General features: G+C 39.4%; 1 protein-coding gene across 14 annotated transcripts in view; it reads right to left on the bottom strand.

The window, feature by feature from the left end:
* Positions 1-26,561, bottom strand: part of fryl (furry homolog, like) — a 474,538-nt gene that overhangs the window by 252,116 nt on the left and 195,861 nt on the right. For all 14 annotated transcript variants that reach the window (XM_043691269.1, XM_043691279.1, XM_043691242.1 and 11 more), the window contains 5 exons: positions 21,586-21,665; positions 11,469-11,549; positions 9,516-9,684; positions 2,819-2,911; positions 1,107-1,205 (listed from right to left, as the gene is read on the bottom strand). In XM_043691269.1, coding sequence (XP_043547204.1) covers positions 1,107-1,205; positions 2,819-2,911; positions 9,516-9,684; positions 11,469-11,549; positions 21,586-21,665 — 522 coding nt within the window. The remainder of the gene's footprint in view (positions 1-1,106; positions 1,206-2,818; positions 2,912-9,515; positions 9,685-11,468; positions 11,550-21,585; positions 21,666-26,561) is intronic.

The following is a 26,561-nucleotide window of genomic DNA, read 5'->3' as shown; positions in this document are numbered from 1 at the left end:
AAACACATCCATGGCTTCCCTTTATCTACAGCATACTCATTTAGAGTCATAGAGATACACAGCATGGAAACAGACCCTTCAGTCCAACCCATCCATGCCGACCAGATATCCCAACCCAATCTCGTCCCACCTGACAGCACCCGGCCCATATCCCTCCAAACCCTTCCACTCCAATAAATTAATTAAGTATGATTTCGCTTTGACAAAACCATGTTGGCTCTGTCTCATTACCTTGAACTTATCCAATTGCTCTGTTATAACATCCCTTATAATTGATTCAAACATTTTCCTTAAATCAGATGTTAAGCTAAGCATATGGTACCCTGCTTTCTGCCTCCCTCCCTTCTGAATGATTGTGAGACATTCGTTTCCAATCTAAAGGAATCTTCCCCCGAATGTAAAGAGTATTGGGAATTAAAACAACATCAACTATCTCACTGGCTACTCCTTTTAAAACCTTAACATGAAGTTCATCTGGATCTAGATGCTTGTTAGCCACAGCCTCATTATTTGATTAGTACCTCTGCCTTCCTGAATATAATTTTATTTGGTTGCTCTCAAACTTCTACCTCTTAAGAGACTTAGAGTTAGAGTTGAACAGCACAGAAACAGACCCTTCGGTCCAACTAATCCATGCCGACCAGATATCCTAAATTAATCTAGCGCCATTTGTCAGCATTTCACCTATACCCTACTAAACCCTTCCTATTCATGTACCTATCCAGCTGTCTTTTAAATGTTGTAACTGCTGAGTGGTGGAAGCTGGCAGCTCATTCCATACATATACCACCAACTGCATGAAAATGTTGTCCCTTAGATCTCTTAAATCTTCAAATCAGAGCAAATAGTTCGCATTTTAAAATGAAATAAACTAAGGCCCAAGTAATATTATTGAATGTTTATCAAATTTAGCCATCCGGCAGTTCCACCTAGTCAGAGGTTCGGATTTAGCCTGTGCTAAATAACCTTCTATTCGAGCTGCTATATTTTGTTCATAAAATAAAATTACAAGATATACTTTGAAATAAGGAGGGTAAAAGTAACGGAACAATGCAAAAATGCAAGATTCACATTGATCACAAACCTAACTATTTTACAACACTTACCAATGAATGTTTCTTTCTTGATGAAAGGTCAAAGGTGGTCTGATAGAGCATCTCTACAAAATTCTTCAGACATGGCACATTCACTTCATTTTTAACAGCCTGAAAAACCAAGTTTGGTACGATTAGTGCAGTCTCCAAATACAAGATTCAATGAAAACAAAGGCTATTCTTTCCTTTTTATTCTTTATTGGGATGCAGTCATCACTAGCAAGGCCAGCATTTGTTGCCCATCCTAACTGCCCTTGAGAAAGTGATGAACTGTTTTCTTTCCCTTATATTACAGTGAAGATCCTTTTCAACATCTGAATGCGAGTAAAAACTTCTACATTTCTAGTGTGCTGTCCTAGAAATCCATGGTGATTCAGTAACTGATGTCAAGAAGCATATGATCTAACATTACCAGCACTTTAAGCAGATTCATCCCATCACTGCTGTTTTTCAGATCTACCAGTTTTGTTCATACCACATCTGCACACACTCAGAATATAGAAAGTTGTGGGATGAAAATAAGTCAAGATATTTTGTATTCTGCTTGCAAATGCAGCTTTTCAAAAGTGTAGTTCCCAGGAGGTAGTCAACTTTCGGAAAGCTAAGTTGAATGGTGATCCCTAGTTTCTCATAAAAGGTGCTGCTGTGCATTCTATTTGAAACTTCATAGTATTTGTTGTGGAGGCAAGAATCTATTTAAGCTTTTCATGCTGCATCAATCCCTGGATATAGAGACAACTGGCTGTAGTGGAAGCCCAAAGTAGAGGTGGTGACAACATAATTGGCAAGCCAGTCTTAGGTTGACAGCTCAGATTGAGCAACAGGAAGTATCCCAAACTTTGTATTTACTTGCTAATAAAGATGTCACACTACATTTAATTGTAAAAGCCAACGCTTTACAAACAAAAATAGTTCTTTAAATCAACTTTTATAAAAAGTAAAATTTTAAGATCTGTAATTTTCTGATGATAACAAAATAGTAATATTCAGAGAATGTACAGTTACTGCACTGAATAATTATTCCCTATCCAGTTTAAGTGCATTTCACTTCATAAGTGAAAATTTATGTTATTTTTAAACAAAGTGCCACCAATTCTTTACTAATAAGCTGCAGTAATTTTATCATGGGTTTTTAACTCTGCTTTTGAACTTTGCAGAATGACAGATTTCTTACAGTCCGCTAATGTCAGCTCTCTCCCTCAAAAATATTTTTCAAAATTTACTTGTGTGCTTGGTTTCTAATCATGCCCATTCTTTATATCCAATTACAATGAACAAGTTCTTTAATTACACTACAGACAAGTTGGCATCTCATTATTTATTTATTATTCAATTATCACTCTGACAGTAGAATGACACTCTTTAAAGGATTTGAATACTACCGATTAAATTATTACATAATCATATATTATTTTGTAAATTGGCAATTACAACAACTACAACAACAAATTATGTCTGATACAACTGAAAATGGAGTTAGCAGTAGTTAGTTATATTGAGGTTGAGAGTATGTGAACCAAGAAATTACAACTGGTTAAACAGAGTTTGAAGTTAATAATTTATATATTAATTCCAGGTCACTATTTTCACACTTTTGCCTCAAGAATTACCAAAGCTCTTTCCTACAAGTCAAAAGAGGAATGTAGCCAAAGACTAACTTTTAGAAAAACTGTGCAGAATTATATTTGTTCATGCGTTTCTCCAGCAGAACAGAAAATACTTACAGCAGCCACAGGAATCAGAATTTCCACAAAGAGTCCAGCAAGTGCATGTTTTATATCTTTATCTTTCACTTCATGGAAATATTGTGCACATTCCTAGAAAAAATAAAATCCAGTTAAATATTTCTGAATCCCCTGATAAAAATCAAAAATTATAACAAGTCTAACTTTCAAAAGAGCTTTGAACCAGAAGTCCCATGTAATGACCCATCTCAGTATCCCAGAGGTCCTTGACATCACAGATGCCAGTACTCAGCCAATTCATTTCACTGCACACGGTATCATGAACTGGCTGAAGGCACTGAACACATTACCAAGCCAAGCTGCTTCAGTATTATTACATTGTTACAAATTAGGGATCTACCATCCAATGTGCTCTATTGCCCATTTATGTTTTGCCCACAAAGAGAGGACAAATTTAAATTCAATTAATTCTCCATTAGAACACTAATGATCATAAAATGATCATCATGAGTGTCATCAGTGATAATAGGGCAGCACTTACACAATAATAACCAGTTCACTACTACTCAGCTTGATTCTGCCAGAGCCATTCAGCTCCTGGCCTCAATACAGGCTTGGTCAAAACATGGACAAAACAGCTAAACTCCAGAGGTGAAGAGTCTGCCCTTGACATCAAGGCAACATTTGACAAGAACAGCATGCCACAGAGCTTGAGCAGAACTGAAGTAAAAAGTAATCTCCACTGATTAGAGTTATACTTAACACAAAGGAATATGGCTGTGGCTGGTGGTGGTCAATCATCTAATCCAGGGGACATTGACGCAGAGGTTTCTCAGGGGTAGGTACTTCATCAATGATCTGCCCACAATCACAAGGTCAGAAGTAAGGAAGATAATTGATGATTGCACAACATTCAGCACCACTCAAGACTCCTCAGATACTGAAGCAGTCTATGTCCAAATGCAGCAAGACATAGGATTGGGATGGCAAATGGCAAGTAACATTTGTGGCACATAAGTGCCAGACAATGGCAATCTCCAATAAGAGAGTAAACCATCAACCCTCTATCAACATCCCAGAACTGCCATTGAAAGCAACTGAACTGGACTTGCCATTTAAATATAGGACCACAAGAACAAGTTAGTACTGCATACTAATTTTCTGACTCCCAAAGCCTGCCCACTATCAAGGGTTTGGTGGAATACACTGAATAGGTGCAGCTGGATGGGTATAATTCCAAAAATACTCAAAAAACTTGACACCATCCAGGACAAAGAAGCCCACTCGATTTGTATCTCATTCACCACCTTCATGTCAAACGCCTTGATTTAGATTAGATTAGATTAGATTAGATTACAGTGTGGAAACAGGCCCTTCGGCCCAACAAGTCCACACCGCCCCGCCGAAGCGCAACCCACCCATACCCCTACATTTACCCCTTACCTAACATTACGGGCAATTTATTACGGCCAATTCACCTGACCCTGCACATCTTTGGACTGTGGGAGGAAACCGGAGCACCCGGAGGAAACCCACGCAGACACGGGGAGAACGTGCAAACTCCACACAGTCAGTCGCCTGAGTCGGGAATTGAACCCGGGTCTCTGGCGCTGTGAGGCAGCAGTGCTAACCACTGTGCCACCGTGCCGCCCAGAAATCAATCCCTTCATCAGTGACAAAGTGGTACCAGCGTGTACCATCTACAATTTGCAGTAATTCACCAAGACTCCTTTATAAACACTTTCTAAACCTGTGATCTCTACAACCTAGCAGGTCAAGGGCAGCAGATACTTACAAACACCATCTGCAAGTTCCCCTCCAAGCCACTCCATGCTGACTTGGAACTATACTGTAATAACCACAGTTGCTGGGACAAAACCCTGAATCTGCCTTGCTACTGTTGGTTTACTAAGAAGCTAGCTCATTACTATCTTGGAGGTGTGATGAAGGTAGGGATGTGCACCTAGTGATTGATGAACAAATTCATTCCATGAATGAATGCCAAAAAATCAATCAAGAGCCCTACTAGAGTAAAATGCATTACTGTGCCATGTGTAATGTGGTCATGAAATTTTATATAGCTTAACAGTACAATGTACAAATGTATTTGTTTTAGATGGACAAGAAATCCAAGCTTGGAAGGCTGTGAAATAGTGAACAGAAATAAAGTTACAGAATTTCAAAATGTCACCAGGTAGTAAATCTTGGTACAATTTCAATATGCATTGCCAGATTAACTAGAAAGCAAGTTATTTTTCCAACCCTGGATTATGTTAGCCACACTGTGTGGCTCTTTATCATGAGCACAGAAAAATGACAGGGTGCAACATCATTATCTTGAATGCTTGGTATGTTACAGCACAGAAAATAAGCCTTTCATCTGAGTTTATTTCACACTTTTTTTTCCATCAATGACATTGCCTAATCCTACTTTGTAAAGAAAAACCCACACCCAAATCCTTAAGCATTTCTCTTTTTGTCAGCAACTATGGACTTTTGTTTGAAACATACTTTGCAGTCTGCTTCCACAATGCCAAGTGAAGGAGAATTTCATGCCCTAAATTCCACTCAAATATAATTAGGTTAATTTGTATTCTCTCAGTTTTTTCTGATTTAATATGGGCAGTTTCGTTTTACTGCATGACTTAATATCTGGACCACTGTTTCAAGAAGTCACAAAGAGTGGCAATCCTAGTCAGATTGGCGCTTGGTTAACAATTTTTTTTTTAAAATCATGGAGCTTCGCACTTCTAGCCAGAAATCAGATCCTGACTCCTTCAGAAATGAGGAAACTACCTAAAAGCAATATAGTTCTCCCTTAGCATAGGATGGTCAGAATCAAGCCATAGCACACTGCTGCAAAAGGGGTTGTATGTTCTGAGATTTAAATTTACACCAGCACAGCCAGCACTTTGACAGCTGCTAGGAAGGGGTAAATCTGTAATCTGAGGGGGTTATGGGGAGCATTCTATTAAGGAATTAGGATACCAGGTAGGTAAGGTGTTTGCATGCAGTTAAGTATGTAATGTGTCTTTGCTGGGATGGCAAATCTGAAGCAGGGAACTGTGCAACAGAATCTCTAACATTAGGTAATGATGGTGAGTAATGGTGCTTGAGCAATTGAATGTCCCTCAGTAGAGAGGGATGGCTATCTCTGGTATAAAGAGGCCTCAGGGACAGTAGGATTAGACTGACAGAATTTTCTCAACCAAGTGTAAAACATAAACTTAATACCATATTCTTCCTTGTTTAACCTTAATTTTCCTGTAAGGTTGTAAAGATCTGATTCAATGGAATTACAATTATGCAATTCATGATCTCTGGGCTGTCTGTGTGTTGAAATCTACATTAATTTCAGGGGACCTGGGGTAGAATTGCTTTGGGTTGGAAATGGGAGTCTGATGGTCCAAAAGATTAGGGGAGGTGTAATTGTAGGTGTGTTGGGTAAGTTGAGATTTCAGCCAGAAGTTAGACTAGGTATTTTTATTGTCTAACTTTCCTGGTTGGCTATTAACTTGACAGAAGCAAAACCCTTCAAATTCTCTGATGTTGAGGTTTTCTTTATTCAGAGGATTCCAGATGCCGAGAAATTGCTTATCATTTCCAGGGCAATTCCCACAAAGTGTGCTGCATCTTGAATTCCACAGCATCCTGAATCTCAAATCCATTCTGCACTGCTCTAAAAACTATCTTGGGGTATTTGAATATCCGCACCAATATATCACCTACTTATTTGATTGGTTTGAAGATTTTTGTGGGCTGGTGAACCTTGCCATAATTTGATGTTCTGAGTCAAATGCAATGCATTGAAGTTCAGCAGCTGGCTAGCTAACTGCAAAGAGAGAGTCACATGTGTAAATCTCTCCCACCTGAAAACTGTAGCTATGGGTCAGAATATTATGTCTGTCAGCCATCAGACACAACAACAAACCATAGGAAGCAATCAGTAAATTGGATCTAATGTCAAATGTTACGGAGCAAACCAGACCCTCTCAAAACATTTCAAGTAGACTGAACCCTAACTTTGCTAGTTATTTTAAGCTGGTGTCGAGTGGATATTCCAGGAGTGATGCAGTGGCCCAACCACTTCATATTAAACAAAGCAGAATTTATTTGCAAGATTACCAAATGAAACAAGAACAAAAGAGAACAGAATACAGAATAACAACCAATCTGAAACCCAACAGACTATCCCAAATTAATGATGCTATTCCAAATTCCTGCAATTTGGAATAGAGAGAGAGAGAGAGAGAGAGAGAGAGAGAGAGAGAGGAAAAGAGATTCAACATGGAACACCTTCTTACATGTAGCTGCTTCTTGGACCAGCAGCCTCCAAACTGACTGCTTGCTAAAACCAAAACAAACAAGAGAAAAGCTGAGCTGGGAGAACTGGCTGCTCTCCTTTCATTGAACAAGTGTTGTTTTTAAAACTTGAAAGCTTTTTGCCTGAGGCAGTATCTGGTAGCTATAATCAAACTGGCCTTAAACCCTTGCGTCTTCACAACCGCTCTGAAAACAAAACCAAGGACAACATAACCTTGTTAAAGGAGCATCATCATTACACAAGGCATAGATGCCTATCTTCAAGAACTAGACAGTCACTACTTCTGGCAAGCTAACATAACAGCCATGAGACATAAAAAATCACCTATAGAAGCAGTTGTTTACTTACAAATTGAGCATCCCCAACACATACTCAGGCAATAAAGATGGGAAAACATAAACCTACCAACAACAGAGGCTCAATGAATTCCACCTGCAACATCTGTGATGAATCTTTGGCATCACATGGAACAATGTCACCAAAACGGCAGTTATTTCAAAAGAAAAGAGGATAAATATCCTAGAATTAATCAAGCAAAGGCAGCTTTGTTTGCTGGACACAGGCACAGACAGAATATTGCCATATACACATGGACATGTGACATTGGCAGAAAGCCTGCACTGAGACCAGTAAGGCATCCATACCTCCAATTCAAGGCTGCTGTAAAGAGACATGAAAGCCTCAGCATCAATCATGACAAGGCGAAAATGCTACCTGATGATTAATGCAAATGTTGATAAGGACTGTGAGCAAGTGTTCATCACCATGACATGTGGCTCCAGATCAGATGCCAGTCCTGCTACCAAGTGCCAGCAGAGAGCATCCTGCACCACTAGCAAGATACAATTTTACATTTGACACTTGTGATGGTCTCTGCCCTTCAAAACCAGCTGTGCAGCCACCAAGAGCAGTGCAGAACTGAACCCAACTGACTTGAAGTGCTTAGACTGCATTCCTACAATGTCTCCTAAGTGGAAGAAGTGAAGATCGTGACCTGTGTTGTCATTCTAATTTAATAAGGAAAATACTAATTTCTCAAATTTTATCCGAGCTTTTCAATGATTAAAAAAAACACACGTAACAACATGACTGTCATTACAGGGTGTTCAAATCTGTAAAGTACTCCAGCTGTGGCCAAAACCAATCTACAGTTTCAATTATCCTAATTACTCTTTAAATTTATCTAACCTGACCAAGGCTGAGGTGATGACCCATTATTTTGGGCACATGTGAGTATATACCATTAAATTAAGTAAATAATGTTCAAGTTGTTTTTAAAATTTGTTCTACAATATAAAAGCTTTGCAAAATTAACCTCTCTTCCTTTTTATATCTTTGCTTCATTTTGTTCTCTTCAATGGCGTATTTTTATTCCACAACATTTTCTTTCAGCATACTGGCATGGTGGCTCAGTGGTTAGCACTGCTGCCTCACAGTGCCAAGGACCCAGGTTTGATTCCGCCCTCAGGCGACTGTCTGTGTGGAGTTTACACATTCTCCCCGTGCCTGCATGGGTTTCTTCCGGGCGCTCCAGTTTCCCCTCTCAGTCATAAGATGTGCAGATTAAGTAAAGTGTAGATCAGAGTGGTGCTGGAAAAGCACAGCAGGTCAGGCAGCATCCGAGGAGCAGGAAAATCGATGTTTCGGGCAAAAGCCCTTCATCAGGAATCCTGATGAAGGGCTTTTGCCTGAAACGTCGATTTTCCTGCTCCGCGGATGCTGCCCGACCTGCTGTGCATTTCCAGCACCACTATGATCGAAACTCTGGTTTCCAGCATCTGCAGTCCTCACTTTTGCCTAGGTTAAGTAAAGTGGCCATGTTAAAATGCCCATAATCCAGGGATATGCAGGCTGGATGGATTAGCCATTGGAAATGTAGGATTAGTGTGGACTCGATGGATTGAATGACCAGCTTCCACACTGTACGGATTCCATGCTTCTGTACTGGCTACATTCTGCTCTTCTTTAGCTCCTTTCATTTTTAACAGGTTTTGATTCTCTAGCATTAGACAAAATGTTTACTGGTCAAAACAAGGCAAATGAACTTTTCTTGGTCTGTAGTGATATTCTTCAGTTGGATACAGTAATATATGCAAGTCCTAACTCAGGGTCAATGATTTATCAACTTTCTTGCCCCCAAAGAAGGGCAAGTACATCTTGATGTACTTTATGCCTATACATATTCCAGAATAGCAAGAATCACCCAGAGTTATTTTCTAATTCTCCAAGGTTGTGTACAATACACCATGTTACAGCAGCATGTTGTGTACCCTCACTACATTTTCTTCTTTTGAAACATACTTAGCTTGGAAACATGCAGATATTCTTGAAGCTTGAGGCATGAAGAAATAACAAATTTTAAAGTCAATTAAAAATTTCTGCAAATTGCTAAAGTAAAAATGTCCACATTACCTGCATAAACTGAAATGAAGCTTCAAAATCCTCCACAGGATACATTTTGACCCTGAAGAACTTCATTCCCATAATTAAACTGATAATACTTTGCACAACATGAGGGCTCTGCTCCTTCTGACGTAGTTCCTTCAGTTCAGTCATAAACTTCTTTCTTACTGCCTGAAATCTAAAAATAAATGAATTTATACTTGCAACTCATTAGAATTGAAAATATACAAGTCTGCCCTGTGGAAGTTAATTACTTCTCACACAACATACTCCAGTATAAAAAACAAACTATGTAAAATACTCAAATAAAACACCTTGCAATTTATTTCGATCATATTGCAAATAAAAGTTTTTCAATCACTTCTGCTTTCATTTGTTTCCATAAACACACCGTAATAACTTCACAGATGAATAAAAAACAAAAAAACAATGTCAGCAGCAATCCAAAAACTAACTCAGGTAAAACCCAGAGATAGTATGTGCATACAGCAGGAGAAGAACACATTCAAATATTAAAAGAAAAAAATGAAGTAAATAAGCATCTGGCTTTCTATTCTCGATTTTTATTGAATCAAATATATGATTCGGCACGTGGTCAATAGAACACTAACTTGGGCCTCTGGATCATTACTCCAGTTACTACATTACCATTACAATACAGACAGTCTTCCCAACTTAGTGTTACCATCAACATCCTGGGGATTATTGTTGACAAGAAATGTAACTGTACAAATCAAACAACCACTATGACTACTACAAGGGTAGTGAGTAACTCACTTCCTAACTCCTCAAAACTTGTCCACCATCTACATCAACTTCCATGGAAGGGTACAATTCCAACAATAAGCAAGAAGCTAGCAACATCTAGAACAAACCACCTGTTTAATTCAGTACTCATCCGCTACCTTATGTTTCCTCCATCAATGATGCAGAGACAGCAGTGTGCACCATTTACAAAATACGCAGCAGGAACTTGCCTCGCCTCTTTCGATCACCCCTTTTGACACTGCAAACTCTGTCTAAGGGGAAAAGGACACCAATACATTCCTTCACCTTTACTACCGTTGGTTTAAAACTGTGGAAAAGTGGCTCGTAAGTCTTACAGGATCTGAGGTTTTACACAGCATAGAATGTAAAAACAAGCAAACAGATTAAAATGAACCTTTATAAAATACTGACTCTACTTCAACAGGAGTAGGAGAAAATGACGACTGCAGATGCTGGAGATCAGAGTCGAGAGTGGGGCACTGGAAAAGCGCAGCAGGAGCATCCGAGGAGCAGGAGAATCGACGTTTTGGGCATAAGCCCTTCATCAGGACTTATGTGCCTGACCTGCTGTGCTTTTCCAACACCACACTCTCGACTTCAACAGGGGCACCTTGCCCAATTCTGGATCCCACACTTTAGGAAGCACATTAGTGCATCAGACAGGACGCAGAAACAATTCCCAAGAATGATTCCAGGGATAAGGAATTTCAGTTACATGGACAGATCAGAGAAACTTAGGATATTCTCCTTCGGAGAAAGAATATAGAGAGGAGATTTGATAGAGTTGTCCAAACTCTTTACAGCATGAATGCAGATGGGAAAAAACTGTTCTTACTCGGGGAAACGTCAGGACTGTACAGCACCAATTTAAGGTGAATGGTAAGAAAAAAACTACAGATGTCATGAGGAAAAATGTTTTTGCACAACAACTGGTTAGAATCTGAAAATGTACAGAAAGCAGGTTAATTTGTTGTTTTGAAAAGGAATGGAATAGAAAAAAACCTGCAGACTGACAAGGAAAATGAAGGGACATGAAACAAGCTGTGTTGTGCTTGTATTATGCTGAATAGCCTCTTTCTGCCCTGCAACAATTCTGTGATTCTGCTAAGAGTGTTGTCCTGGACAGAATTTGAGATTAGTACCTGGAAAAGTGCAAAAGAAATTACATATTGACAAAATAATTAATCTCCTTACTTTGATTGTGCAAGAACACCAATCACCTCTGCATATAAATCTGCAATAATGTGCATATTCCCAGTGTTGGGTCCTGAATACCTACAAAAAAAAGGAGCCAAAAATTCAGAGAAAATTATTTTTAATAAAGCATCAGATATCAAATTTAAACCTCACCAAAATTAATCCAGATCGGAATCTTATAAAATGAACTGAAAATACGATAATACATTGCACTTGCATTGGATAAGAATATGCTACTTGAATTGAACGTGTCACTTAAACAGTGCTGCACTCAGCAAAGTGATAATTGTAGCTATACATGATGCAATTCAATTACCTTATCCAATGCAAAGCAAAATTTTGTTAGAAAACAATAATCCAATTTTTATTGGGTTTTATGCAGAAACTTAACTGAGCAAAATATATCACCAGTCCAAATTTCATGAGTAGTTCTTGTTAAAGAAAGCAAAGCAGAAAATCATAACTCTGAAACAAAGTAGTCACTTGTTTTTGTTTTTAAACAATAAATACACTTCCTTCACGTGAACTGAAGAAAAATCTCCAAAACATTACAGCACTGTTACAGTCATGAGCTTAGCACAGTTACACAACTAATTTGCATGATATTCATAAATTTTGTTCTTTTACTTTTTTTTTAAACTAAACAGATGGACAAATCTGAAATCTCAATGCCCATGTTACAATCTCTACATTCAATGGTGCACTGCAAACTTCGAATCACCTGAACTGGACTGACTTTTTAAGAAGTTATTTTGGGTTCTCTTCTCTTACCAAAATTATTAGGTTGAATGTATTTTGGTGCAATATGTTCCATACAATTACATTTCATTGCTTGTGGAATACAGCCAAGCTTCTACAATACATTAGATATAGTACAATAGATATAAAGAACAACATCCAATATGAATTTGCAAAATGTCTCTGCCAACACACCCTTCAATTCCTTTTCTGATTTTGTTGAATTTGTGACCTTTCATTACAATTCCACGGTCCAATTAAAGTCTACTGCTGTTAACACATCAAAAACTTGCCCAGCTTCCTGAATAATTCGAAATTTTTCAAATTCATAACTGCTTTGCCTCATATCTGGCAAGTTATTTTATCTCACCATTATTTGCATTCTAAATCTATTAGGAACATAGATTCCTTGTAAATCCTGTCATTTGAGCCTCTGAGCCAGTCAGTTCCACCATTCAATAAGATCACTGAAATCCAGTAGCAACAATGGATATCACCTACAAGGTGTTCTGCAGATTAATAATAAATATGCCCCAGAGAAAATTATTTTGTACCCCAGCTTTACTTGTCTTTTTAAATCATCCCGATAAACAAAGTATTCTTTTCTCAATTTCAACTTTGACATAGTCTAATTTAAATTAGACTAATTATTAACAGAACTGCAGCTTTCAGTACATTCCCTTTTTTACTTCGTGAGAAAGTTGATTTATACCTTTTCCATTGCTGAGCTATAATTCTACTTTTAACTTTCTAATCTGGTCTTATCAACTTGCTCTATGTGCATCTTTCAAATAAAGTACTTACCCTCGATTTGTATTTTTCTTTACTAAGCTTAAACTGAAATTTGTTGTGGTCATTGCTTTCCAAATGTCTCCCAATTTTTCAGGTGTGATCTACTCCATAGCTGAACTAAAAACCGGTAAAGCAATGCTCCTTTGTTAGAGCAGCAACATATTGACTGAAAAACGCTGAACATCATACAAAAATTGAACTCCATTTTCTTGATTTCCTACTCCAGTGTATCAATTCTCCATGTGGTAGATTGCCTGAGGCCCCAGCAGTGGCCACTGCTCTGATAAATCCCTCACTATCAATGCCTTGCAGAACAGCATTAGCCAGAAACTGAACTGGTCCAGCTCCAGAACTCAGGCTGAGTTACACCACTCACGTCACATTGCTACCTCAATCACAGACTAATTCCCCTTCAACATTCACTGCTGGTGAGCTTCCCAGCAGCAAATACGAGAGAGAAATGGCCACTGATTGAGATGCAGCTCCTGTGAAGTTGTCCAGTCTGTATTTTTAACAAAGGCTTAAGGGCCACATAGAACCTCTCAACAAGCCTGAATACCTGTAACTTAACATTAATAAATGTAGATGAGAAAATTACTTTATGTCTCTGGCTTTCTTCATCTTTTTAATCACCCCTGCAAGCACCAACTTTTTTTAATCTTTGAGATAATCTAATTTAGTTTCCCTAATTATCAACAGAACTGCATCATTTAGTACACTCGCTCTCTTGCCTGCTGACAAATTGGTAACATAAGAAAAACAAAGCAGAGCTAGGGAGCTGCTGGTCACCTGCTTGGTCAGTTGTCACAGGGAGAATCTGTTCCGAGTTACAGTGAACTCTGCTCTGAGCCATTTAGTGGGCAAAATCCATAAAATCAGCTCAGATCAACCCAGTCAAGCAGGTCACAACAACATGTCTACTTCCTCAGGAGGCGAAGAATATTCAGCATGTCCACAAGGACTCTTAGCAATTTTTAGTGATGCACCATAGAAAGCATGCTACCTGGATGCATCATAGCTTGACATGGCGACTGTCCTTCCCAAAACTGCAAGAAATTACACAGTCGTGAACACAACCCCAGTCCATCATGCAAAGCAGCCTTCCATCCACTGACTTGCTCTAGGATTCCAGCTGCCTCAGGAAAACAACCAATATAATTAGAGACCCTTTCCACCCATTATGTTGTCTTTCAACCTCTTTCGTCAGGCAAAAGATACAATAGATGTATGAATAGATTCAAGAACAGCTTCTTCTCTGCTGTTATCAAAACAGATCTCTCAAATGTTAATTTTGATCTCTCTCTCCCTCTCTGCAGGTGGAACACTGTACTCTGCACTCTGTTCTGCTACCCTGATGAACTTTGGTACGATTTCCCTGTGTAGCACACAAAACAAAGCTTTTCACTGTATCTTGCTACAGGTAACACGATAAATTAATTTTAACAAAGTTCTATTTTAATCAATCAGCCTAATGCCACTTTTTATTGTCTCAAATTCTGTGCATAGAGTCAGAGTTGTACAGCACGGAAACAGACCCTTCAGTCCAACTCATTCCTGCCGACCACATATTCCAAGTTAATCTAGTCCCAATATGCCAGCGTTCGGCCTATATCCCTCTAAGTCTTCCCAATTCTTGTACCCAGCTAGATGCCTTTTAAAAGTCATTATTGTACCAGTTTCTACCATTTCCTCTGGCAGCTTATTCCATACACGCACCATTCTCTGTATGCCCCTTAGGTCTCATTTAAATCTTTCTCTTCTCACCTTAAACCTATGCCCTTTAATTTTGGACTCCCATACCCTGAGGAAAAACCCTTGGCTCTTAACCCTATTCATGCCCCCATCATTTCATAAATTTCTATAAAAATCACCTCTTATACTCCAATGCACCAGGGAAAATAACCCCAGCCTATTCAGCCTCTCCCTATAGCTCAGACCCTCCAAGATGCTTGTAAATCTTTTCTGCACCCTTTCAGATTTCACAACATCTTTTCTATTTCATCGAGACCAAAACTGCCTGCAGTATTCCAAAGTGGCCTCACCAATGTCCCATACAGCCGCAAAATGATGTCACAACCCTTACACTCAATATGCTGACCAATAAAGGCAAGTGTACCAAATGCCTTCTTCACTAGCTTGTCTACCTGTGACTTCACCTTCAAGGGACTCTGAACTTGCACCCCAAGCTCTCTGTTCGGTTACACTCCCCAAGACCTTACCATTAAACGTACAAGTCCTGCCATGATTTGCCTTACCAAAATGTAACACCTCACATTTATCTGGATTAAACTCCATCCACCACTCCTCAGTCCATCGGTCTATCTGATCAAGGTCCCACTGCACTGAGAACCTCCTTCATTGTCCACTACACTACTATTTTGGTGTCATCTGCAAACTTACTAACCATTCCTCCGATATTCACATCCAAATCATTTATATAAATGACAAACAGCAGCAGACCCAGCACGATCCTTGTGGCGCACAGCTGGTCATAGGCTTCCAGTCCCAAAAATAACCCTCCACCACCACCCTCTGTCTCCTACCTTCAAGCTAATTTTATATCAAAATGACTAGCTCTCCCTGGATTCCATGTGATTTCACCTTACTAACCAGTTTCCTATGCAAAATCTAGTCAAATGTCTTGCTGAATCCCATAAAGACAACATCCACTGCTCTTTTTAAACTCGTTATCTTGAAGTCTGTTATCTTGAAGTCTAAAAAACTCAATTAAGTTAGTGAGACATGATTTCCCAAGCACAAAACCATTCTGCCCATCCCTAATCAATCTTGCTTTTCCAAATACATGTAAATCCTGTTCCTCAGAATCCCGTCCAACAACATATCCACTACTGACATCAATTTCACTGCTCTATAGCCTTGGTTTTTCCCTTACCATCTTTCTTGAATTATGGCACATTAGCCAGCCCCCAATCTTCAGATACCTTGCACATGGCTATTAATGATATAGCTATGTCAGCAGTCATTTCCTTAGCTTCCCACAAAGTTCTGGGATACACTGAAGAGATGCTGGGGAATTATCCACCTTTATCTGCTTCAGGTCGTCCAGTACAGCTTCCTCTGAAATATAGACAGACTTCAAGATAACGAGTTGAAAAGTGTGGTGCCGGAAAAGCACACCAACCAGGCAACATCTGAGGAGCAGGAGAATCGATGTTTCGAGCATAACCTTCAAGATATTGCTGTTTATTTCTCCAAGTTCTATAGCTTCCATATCCTTCTCCACAGTAAATTCTGTTGGGATATACTCTAATACCTCATCCATCTTCTGCAGTTACACACATATGCGGCCTTGTTAATCTTTAAGGGTCTCTATTCTCTCCCCAGTTACTCCTTTGCCCTTAATGTGTTTGTAGAATCACTTCATATTCTTCCTAACCCTATTTGTCAAAGCCTAGGTATTTTAGTTTGGTTACTCTTGAGGCACTTATGGCCATCCTTAGGTCAACTAAGAGTCAACCACGCTACTGTGGGTCTGCAGTCCCACGTAGCCTGGACTAGATAAGGATGACAATTTCTTTACCTAAAGAGCATTAGCGAACCAGATGTAATTTTCTGACAATTGACAATGGCTTCATGGTTATCATTCTATTTTTAATTTCAGATTTTATTTGATTTACTGAATTCAGGATTTGAACCCAGGTACCCAGAACATTAGCTGGGGTTCTGGATAAACAGCCCAGTAATAATATCACATCGCCATTCATTACCCTTTTCATTCCTTTTGTTCCTTTTTTTCTTTCCACATATGATGGGATAAATTTGACAAAAAAAAACCTTTATCATCTATGTTGTTCTTACTTTCATTTAATATATATTCTATCTTATCATGAATCTAGCACGACAGTTCCAGTTAACTTCCCCATAATGCAATCTGTCTCAGTCATCAGTAAGGGTAAATTGCAGCACTAATATAGCTTGATCCTGCCGCAGAGAAAGATTTATAGATTTAAGGATTCATTATTTGCAGTCAAATTTTTATAAATACGCACTAGAAGGCCTGGAGTTTGTTGCCCTCAAGAAGCTAGAGGTTAGCCTTTCACATAAACAATTACGGAGTCCATTTGCCAACTGGGTTCATGTTCAGAACCAGTTCCTCTTGCCTAAGACCATAAGACATAGGAGCAGGAGGAGGTAATTCAGCCCATCAAGTCTGCACCATCATTCAATGATATAACTATTAATCTGATAAGGGTTATGGGGAAAACATAGGAATTTAAAGTTGGGGGTTAAAACTCTGTCTGTGCCTTGAATATACTTTGTGACACAGCCCTAACACCCTCTTCTGAAGAAGGGTAACTGTACTCAAAATATTAACTCGGCTTTCTCTTCAGAGATTCTGACTGACCAGCTGAATTTCTCCAGCAATTTGCTTTTTACTTGAGATTTCCAGCATCCACAGTATTCTTTGTTTTAATTTGCCTCTAAGAAGCCTGTTTGTTTCTATAAGGTTGCCTCTAATTTGTCTGTATTCCAACAAGTACAGCCCAATCTACTCAAACATTTCTCATTAGTCAGCTCCTACCATACCTGGCATGAGCCCACTGAATCTTTCCTAGACTGCACCCAATGCCATTATATCTTTCATTAAATAACGGGACCAAAACTGTTCACAGTATTTGTCTGCCTACTGCCTTGTATACTTTTAACAAACCTCCCTATTCTACGCCATTCCTTTTGATAAATAAGCCAAAATTCCATTTGTCTTCCCTAATCCTGCTGAATGTGGATGGATGGCTTTTTGTGATTCAAGGACAAGGACTCCCAAATCTCTATGTTCCATAGCTTTCTACAGTCTTTCTCCACTTAAATAATACACATCTCCTCTAATATTTCTGTCAAAGTGCACAGCCATTCATTTTCTCACATTATATTAAATCTGCCAAAGGTTTTACCCACTCACTTAACTTGTCTTTATTTCTCTGCAGATCCTCACCACTTGCTTTCCTACTTATCTTTGTGTCATCGGTAAACTTAGCGATAATACATTTGTGTTTCTCATCTAAGTCATTAAAATATTTTGTAATTAATTGTCGCACTCCGTATCATTCCCCATGTCGCACCACTAGTTACCCGTTGCCAAACTGAAAATTTAGTTGCCTAGCTCTCCATCTTTCATTAGTTAAGCATGTCTTTAATCATAAGGTTATCTCTGTAGTGGCTTCAGGGTAATGTCTTTTGTGTAAAGACCTGGATTTACTGCACTGCCTTATACTCCTTTCAGAAATGTTACCATAAAAACTTTAAGAAATAGGAACAGGAGTAGGCCGCTCACCTACTCAAGCCTGGTCTGCGGCCTACTACGGCTGATCCAAGGTTCCTCACATGCACTCTCCTGCCCTTTTCCTGATAAAAAAATCTATCTCAGCCTTAAAAAACACACAAAGATTCTGCTGCCATAGCTTTCTATGGGAAGGAGTTCAAAATACTCAATGCTGGGAGAAGAAATTCCTCCTCATGTCAGTCTTAAATTGCCTCCCTTTATGCTGTGATTGTGCCCTCTCGTTCGAGACCCTCCCATGACAGGAAACATCCTCACACTATTTATTGTCTCAAGCCCTTTTCAGAATCCCAAATGTTTCAATTAGATCACTTCTCATTCTTCTAAACTTCAGTGACTATTTAGTGTTTGCTCATAAGACAACTCTTCCATACCAGGGATCTTCTTAGCAAACCTTCTCTGAACTGCTGCCAATGAAATGACATTTTTCCTTAAATAAGGGGACCAAAACTGCTCACAGTACTCCAGATATGGTTTCACCATCACCTTGTATATTTGCAGTAAGAATTCCCTACTCTTACATTCCATTCTGAAGTCTGCAATTGCCACAGCATTTAACAAATACAGTAGAATCCAAGCTGAAAGTCATTGTAATTTGGGTGGCCAATTAGCAATCAAAAAGGTTCGGGTGGGTTAGTTGTTTGCAAAGTGCAAATATCAGTATTGCATTATGCAGAACAACCTTCTTTGACCCTTTAGCATGAGCTGGTCGATAGATTTCAGAGTCTTGAATTCACCAATTCTAGGGCCAGACTCAGTCACTCTAACAGACAGAGAACAAACCTCACTCTGCTAAATATAGTTTCTGTAGCTCTGAATGACTTTTATTTGGCTTAAGAGGAAACACAAACAAGGTGACCAGCAGCTATGTCGAAAATAAGATTCGCTGGCAGAGTGTGCCAAATGAGCACTGCTGTCCAAGCTGATAGTGGATTGGTTGACTGACAGGAAGCAAAGAATGGGGATATATGAGTGCTATTCTGGTTGTGGTGTCCCTCAGGGATCAATGTTGGGACCACAATTATTTGAAATTTATATAATTAATTTGGAGTTGGGGACCATGAGCAGGGTGTCAAAATTTACCGATGACACTAAGATGAGTGGCAGAGTAAAGTTTGCAGAGGACCACAGATACATTGAGTAAGTGGGCAAAGGTCTGGCAGATGGAATACAATGTTAGCGAATGTGAAGTCATACATTTTGGTAGGAGTAACAGCAAAACAGATTATTACTTGAACTGTAAAAAGTTGCAGCATTCTGATTTGCAGAGGGACCTGGGTGTCCTTGTGCATGAATCACAGAAGATTGGTCTGCAGGTACAACAACTAATTAGGAAGGCAAATGGAATTTTGTCCTTCATTCCTAAAGGGGTTGAGTTTAAAAGCAGAGAGGTAATGTTACAGCTGTACAAGATGCTGGTGAGGCCACACCTGTCATACCGTATGCAGATTTAAGAAAGGATGTACTGGCACTGGAGGGGGTGCAGAGGAGGTTCATGAGGTTGGTTCTGGAGTTGAGGGGGTTAGTTTATGAGAGGCTGAGTAGATTGGGATTATATTAATTGGACTTCAGAAGAATGAGGAGAGGGTCTTGTAGAGACATATAAAATTATGAAAGGAATTGATAAAATAGAAAAGAGATAGGATGTTTCCATTGGTAGGTGAGACTAGGACTAGAGGGCATGGCCTCAAGATTAGAGGAAGCAAGTTTAAAACTGAACTGAGAAGGAACTTCTTCACCCAGAGGGTTGTTAATCAGTGGAATTCCTTGCCCAGGGAAGTAGTTAACACTACTTCAGTAATCGCTTTCAAAGCAAAGGTAGATACTTTTTTGAAAAATAAGGGAGATGGTGAAAACGCGGGTGAGTGGAGCTGAGTCGACGAAAAGATTAGCCATGATCTTATTGAGTGGCGGAGCAGGCTCGAAAGGCTGGACAGCCTACTCCTGCTCCTAATTCTTATGTGCTTATGTTCTTATGTCCAGACTGTAGAAGTGAGGACAGCGTGCATGGTGCTTCATTTTCACAGATTTCAAAGTGCAAATGTGTAGCTCAGTTATACCCAACAGAACAGGTACAATAGTTTTCGGATGTAAAATAGCACTGGGTTAACCAATATCAGAATAGATCCTTAATGTATTTTTGAAATATTACTGCTTGATAATAAGAACAAATCCTTTAATCATGATCTGGCAACCTCACAACCTTCAACTGCTTCAACAGGAGTATCAAAAGCAAATAACCTAGAGGAAAGTCTTACTTCATCATTAGCCACAAAACACTCTTCATGCAAAATGATAGGCACATACAGTATAACCAATTGGCAAGACAAACAGAGGTAGCATTTCAGGTCAAATGACCTTGCATCAGTACACTGGGATGAGAGGTTAACCTGAAACATTAACTTCATTTTCTCACCACAGATGCTGTTACAGGGAAAAAGCAAGAGATTGAGACCAAGTTAAAATGGTCAGAGTAATTACAGACAAAATGGACTGAAAGTTCTGAGAGTTTCTCAGGGTCTTTAAACAACATTTTTTCATTTCAAATTCTCAACACCTACAGAATTTTGCTTTTGAAGAAAATAGGTCACTGAAAGATTCATCAATGAATCACAATTGCAGCAGGAGAAAACTGCTCTTGCTGATGTTATGGACCAGACCAGACCTCATCAAAATATTTGAAGGTAGCCTAGTGATCCTAACCCCAAATTCTATCATCACTACATTAAGAAAAGTGAGATTAACTGATAATGAAATGTTCGTGGATGATACTGCATAACACTGTTCAACACTTGATTGAAAAATTGAAGTTTTGCTCTTGACACTGAAAAGTTCCTTACTGCTGATCTCATACACTTTTCCCAGTTTCTTGCCATATTGTGCGGTGCTAAGGGTGATTCTGCTCCCTGTTTCTTCTATAATTGGCCCCTTTCTTAGAAGGGCCAGGAAACAGTAAATGCCATTAAACAAACAAGGGAACATTCTTTAAAGCAATATGCTTAGATGTGTATTTACAAATCTCCTTGTCCATCACATTCTGAGGTGGACTTTAACCTAGACCTACTGACACAGAGGTAGAGGCACTACTGCTGTGCCACAATATCTGGGGGAACATTCTTCACTGCAGAATTCCACAGCTCAATTAAAGAATAACTAACCTTGTTTCAGAGACATGTTTCAGAAAACATAGGCAAAGGATTTCATTTCAGCAGCAACCACAAAATTATATGTATGCATAAAGCACTTCATGAAGAAATGCACAAAAAAGGCAAAGAGCCGACTTACCCTTCCCGGTGTTTAAAGTGCTTAAAAGCTAAGTTCAGAACTTCATGGACTGAAGCATCTGGCACTGGATGAAGAGGAATCTGTAGAGCAATTAACACATCAGCATAGTTATAGATCATATATTTTACAAGTAGAGGTAATCTTGGCAATGGTATCTGTTCCAAGCAATTGGCAAAAATGTGCATTCCCCATACAAATCATTATGTCCAATTTCAAAGAGTTTGAGATTAAGACTACACAACAAAAAAGTATTCCTTAAATCTCCAAGGAACAGGTAACACGATATATTTTCCATCCCTTTGAACATCAGTATTTTATTCCTTTCTATTTCAAATGCACAAAGTGAAGGTCACTTCTATCTGCAAAACATATTGAACTAAGGGGTTCAGGATTAAAACACATTGTGCATATTTTTGGAAAATATATGAGAGATCAATACTCTGAGACACACATGACTGGAAAGATGCATCTCATTTTCATAACCGTAAGCTTCCTTTGCAGTGTGACATCAAAAGTGCTCACATTAAATTGACTAGGTCATTTACCATTTTGATTAATAACAGTATTTTTATAATAGATTTTCATATTAATAACATCAAAATAAAAAATTGAAATAGCCGTACTAATTCCTTAGGTTGGTAGCCATTTCTAAATAAAAAGCCATAAGTTTTACAAGAAACAAGACTAATACGTTTAGCAAGATGAAAATAATTACATAATACCTTTATGACAGAAATAACAAAATCCTTCAGAGAAACAAAACTGATATCAACAAAACATATTCCGAGTGTTAATTAAATTCTTCAGAGTTTTGAAACAGTCTTAGAGGAGGGGATGAAAATGGTAAAGCAGAGTTTTAGGAAGTAAATTCCAGCATTTAGAACCAAGACAGAAGATGGAGTAGGATTTAGTGCAAGATATAAGCAACTGAATTATGGATAAATGGAAGGGTATTGGGGATAATGGAAAGTCATCAGGGAAATATTATCACATTCAATCTAAGCAATTCCAAAAGGATAATACATTTGGCAGGAAATAATCCTAGTTGGGACAAAGGGGTTGATTTTACAGAGCAGGTTGTCCTTGTGAAGGGCTAAGTGGTCAACTGGATAGAATGTTGCCTTTGTATCAAGAAAGGAAGAAAGAAATTGATTTATAAAGCAATTTTCACAATGACTAGAGGTCTTGAAGCACTTGAGAGATGATGAACTAATTCTGAAGTACAGTCACTGTTGTGATGTTGTAAAGTTTTACATCTACTGTTTAACTCGGTTTTTCTACCCATTCTTTGAACTACAATTAGAGCTGAAGGAAGTGGAGAATTGATTTAAGAATTGGTGAATGCACAAAACAAAGCCTTCATCATTTGAATTTTGGTTAATGGAGTGGTCATGAAAATGAACAGACATCAATAGGGGTTTTCATATTGGTTGGTAGATGGCAGCAACTGTATTGTAACAGTTTGGTTAGAAGCGTGGCCAGTTCTTTATTTGTTCATGTGATGTGGGCATGATTGACAAGGTCAGGATTTATTGGTCACCCTTAATTAACCTGGAGGTGGTTATTGTGACTTTACTCGAGAACCATTGCAGTGCCATGGGTATAGAAAGACTCAAAATGCTGTTAGGAGGGGAGTTCAAAGATCTTGAGCCAGTGGCAGTGAAAGAATGGCAATATTTTTCTAAGTCAGGATAGTGATGGCTTACAGAGGAACTTGCACTTGGTGGTATTCTCAAGTATCACCACCACTTTCTCAAGGCCAAGTAGGGAAGGGAAATAAATGTTTACCAATCCACACGACTCTCATCCCCAAATGAGTTTTTAACAAGTTACAATGGTATGCAAGTCGATGGGGAACTTGCCAGTGTTAGCGTTCTCAAGATCTACAGGTCTTAACCTTCCAATGGGCAAGATCCCCTTTGATCGACTTTGCTGGTTATATCCTCAAAGAACTTGAGGTTTTGGGTAAGAAAAATGAGAAGCATGGGTCAGGTATAGACAGCAGAGATTGAGTGAATCCTCAGAAGAGTATAAATGCAGGAGGAGTATACTGAAGAGAGAAATCAAGAGACCAAAAAGAGGACATGAGATAGCTTTGGCAATTAAGGTTAAGGAGAATCAAAAGGACAAAAGGGTATCTAGGGAGAGAATAGGACCCTCAAAGATCAGCAAGGCAGACTATGTGTGGAACCGCAGGAGATGGGGGAAGATACTAAATGAGTAGTCTGCATCAGTGTTTACTGTGGAGGAGGACATTGAAGATATAGAATGTGGGGAAATAGATGGTGATGTCTTGAAAAATGCCCATATTGCAGAGGAGGAAGTGTTGCATGTCTTCAAATGCATAAAGGTGGATAAATCCCCACGACTTGATCAGGTGTATCCTAGGACTCTGTGGGAAGCTAGGAAAGTAATTGTTGAGCCAATTGCTGAGATATACAGAGCATCAATAGTCGCAGGTGAGGTGCCTGAAGGCTGGAGATTGGCTAACATGGTGCCACCATTTATGAAAGGTGGTATGGAAAAGCAAGGGAACTGTAGACTGTGGAGCCTGACATCGGTGGTGGGCAAGTTGTTACAGGAAATCCTGAGGGACAGGATTTACATGTAAGTGGATAGGCAGGGTATCACAAAGCTGGTCCTTTTTTCTAAAACCTGTTCCGTTTCTCAAGAATGTTGTGACCTTGATTTTTTTCCAGAAGGGTCCTTAAACAATTCAGGCTCTGAATCAGGTGGGTTGTATTAGAGATGAATAGGGCATTGGGAGGCCTTTTTGTTTATATGTAAACAGATGAGGCTTTAGGCCACAGCCTTCATGTTTAGAAGTAACCTGTATAATGAAAGGCGAGTGGTCAGTCCTGGAAGCTGAATTCTTGTTGTTAGTCAGTTCAGTTCAGCAGTGGGCTGTGTGGAGACAGGCTGCTAGACTCACTCTCCTTCTACCCTTCTAACTTTGACCTGTAAGCCTTTATTTCAGTATAAGTCTATCTTTAATGGGTTTGTTTCTTGGGATTGTTGTGTATTTTCAGAACAGCATAATTAAGTCTAGTTTGGATAGACTGAGTTGGGTATTCTATATTCCGTTCTTTATGTTTCATTCCATAATTTATGTCTGTTTTAAAACCTGGTAGTCAACCTAGCTAACTCAATCCATTTAATTTTCACTGTACACTTACCAAAACAAATAGCAAAGTTCTGGTCTCAGCTGCCTGCTTAAGAATGTTTTGAGTGGGCTGGCCTAGTCCATAACAAAGGACTGATTAGGGATAGTCAACATGGCTTCGTGCATGGGAAATCACATCCAACTAACTTGGTTTGAGCTTTTTGAAGAAGTAATGAAGAGGATTGACAAGGGCAGAGCGGTAAATGTGATCTGTGAACTTCAGTAAGGCATTCGACAAGGTTCCTCATGGTAGACTGGTTAGCAATGTTAGATCACATGGACTACTGGGAAAACTAGTCATTTAGATACAGAACGAGCTCGAAGGAAGAAGACAGAGGGTGGTGGAGAGTTGCTTTTCAGACAAGAGTCCTCTGACTAGCAGTGATTGGGGCTGGGTCCACTACTTTTCATCAGTTATATGTAATGATTTGGATGTGAACATATGAGGTATAGTTAGTAAGTTTGCAGATGACACCAAAATTGGAGATGAGGTGGATAGCAAAGGTTACCTCACAGCACAATGGAATCTTGGTCAGATGGGTCAAAAAGTGGCAGATGCAGCTTAATTTAGAGAAATGTGAGATGCTGCATTTTGGAAAGGCAAATCAAGTCAGGACTTATACACTTTATGGAAAGCTGCTGGTGAGTGTTGCTGAACAAAGAGACCTTGGAGTGCAGGTTCATAGCTCCTTGAAAGTGGAGTCGCAGGTAGATAGGACAGTGAAGGCGGTGTTTGGTATGCTTTCCTTTATTGGTCAGAGCATTGCGTATAGGAGGTGAGAGGTCATGTTTTGGCTGTACAGGAAATTGGTTAGGCCACTTAAGAGTCATAGAGATGTACAGCATGGAAACAGACCCTTTGGTCCAACCCGTCCATGCCACCAGATATCCCAACCCAATCTAGTCCCACCTGCCAGTACCCGCCCATATCCCTCCAAACCCTTCCTATTGATATACACATCCAAATGCCTCTTAAATGTTGCAATTGTACCAGCCTCCACCACATCCTCTGGCAGCTCATTCCATACACGTACCACCCTCTGTGTGAAAACGTTGCCCCTTAGGTCCCTTTTATATCTTTCCCCTCTCACCCTAAACCCATGTCCTCTCGTTCTGGACTCCCCGACCCCAGGGAAATGACTTTGTCTATTTATGCTATCCATGCCCCTCATAATTATGTAAACCTCTGGAAGGTCACCCCTCAGCCTCCGACGCTCAAGGGAAAACAGCCCCAGCCTGTTCAGCCTCTCCCTGTAACTCAGATCCTCCAACTCTAGCAACAGCCTTGTAAATCTTTTCTGAACCCTTTCAAGTTTCACAACATCTTTTCGATAGGAAGGAGACCAGAATTGCACGCAATATTCCAACAGTGGCCGCAACATGACCTCCCAACTCCTGTACTCAATACTCTGACCAATAAAGGAAAGCATACAAAACCCCTCCTTCACTATCCTATCTACCTGCGACTCCACTTTCAAGGAGCTATGAACCTGCACTCCTAGGACTTTACCATTAAGTGTATAAGTCCTGCTAAGATTTGCTTTCCCAAAATGCAGCACCTTGCATTTATCTGAATTAAACTCCATCTGCCACTTGTCAGCCCATTGGCCCATCTGGTCCAGATCCTGTTGTAATCTGAGGTAACCCTCTTCGCTGTCCACTACACCTCCAATTTTGGTGTCATCTGCAACCTTACTAACTGTACCTCTTATGCTCGCATCCAAATCATTTATGTAAATGACAAAAAGTAGAGGACCCAGCACTGATCCTTGTGGCACTCCACTGGTCACAGGCGTCCAGTCTGAAAAACAAC

The sequence above is a fragment of the Chiloscyllium plagiosum genome, chromosome 1 (genome assembly GCF_004010195.1).
Source record: "Chiloscyllium plagiosum isolate BGI_BamShark_2017 chromosome 1, ASM401019v2, whole genome shotgun sequence".
Lineage (NCBI taxonomy): Eukaryota > Metazoa > Chordata > Chondrichthyes > Orectolobiformes > Hemiscylliidae > Chiloscyllium > Chiloscyllium plagiosum.
This window is presented reverse-complemented; position numbering and strand designations above follow the sequence as displayed.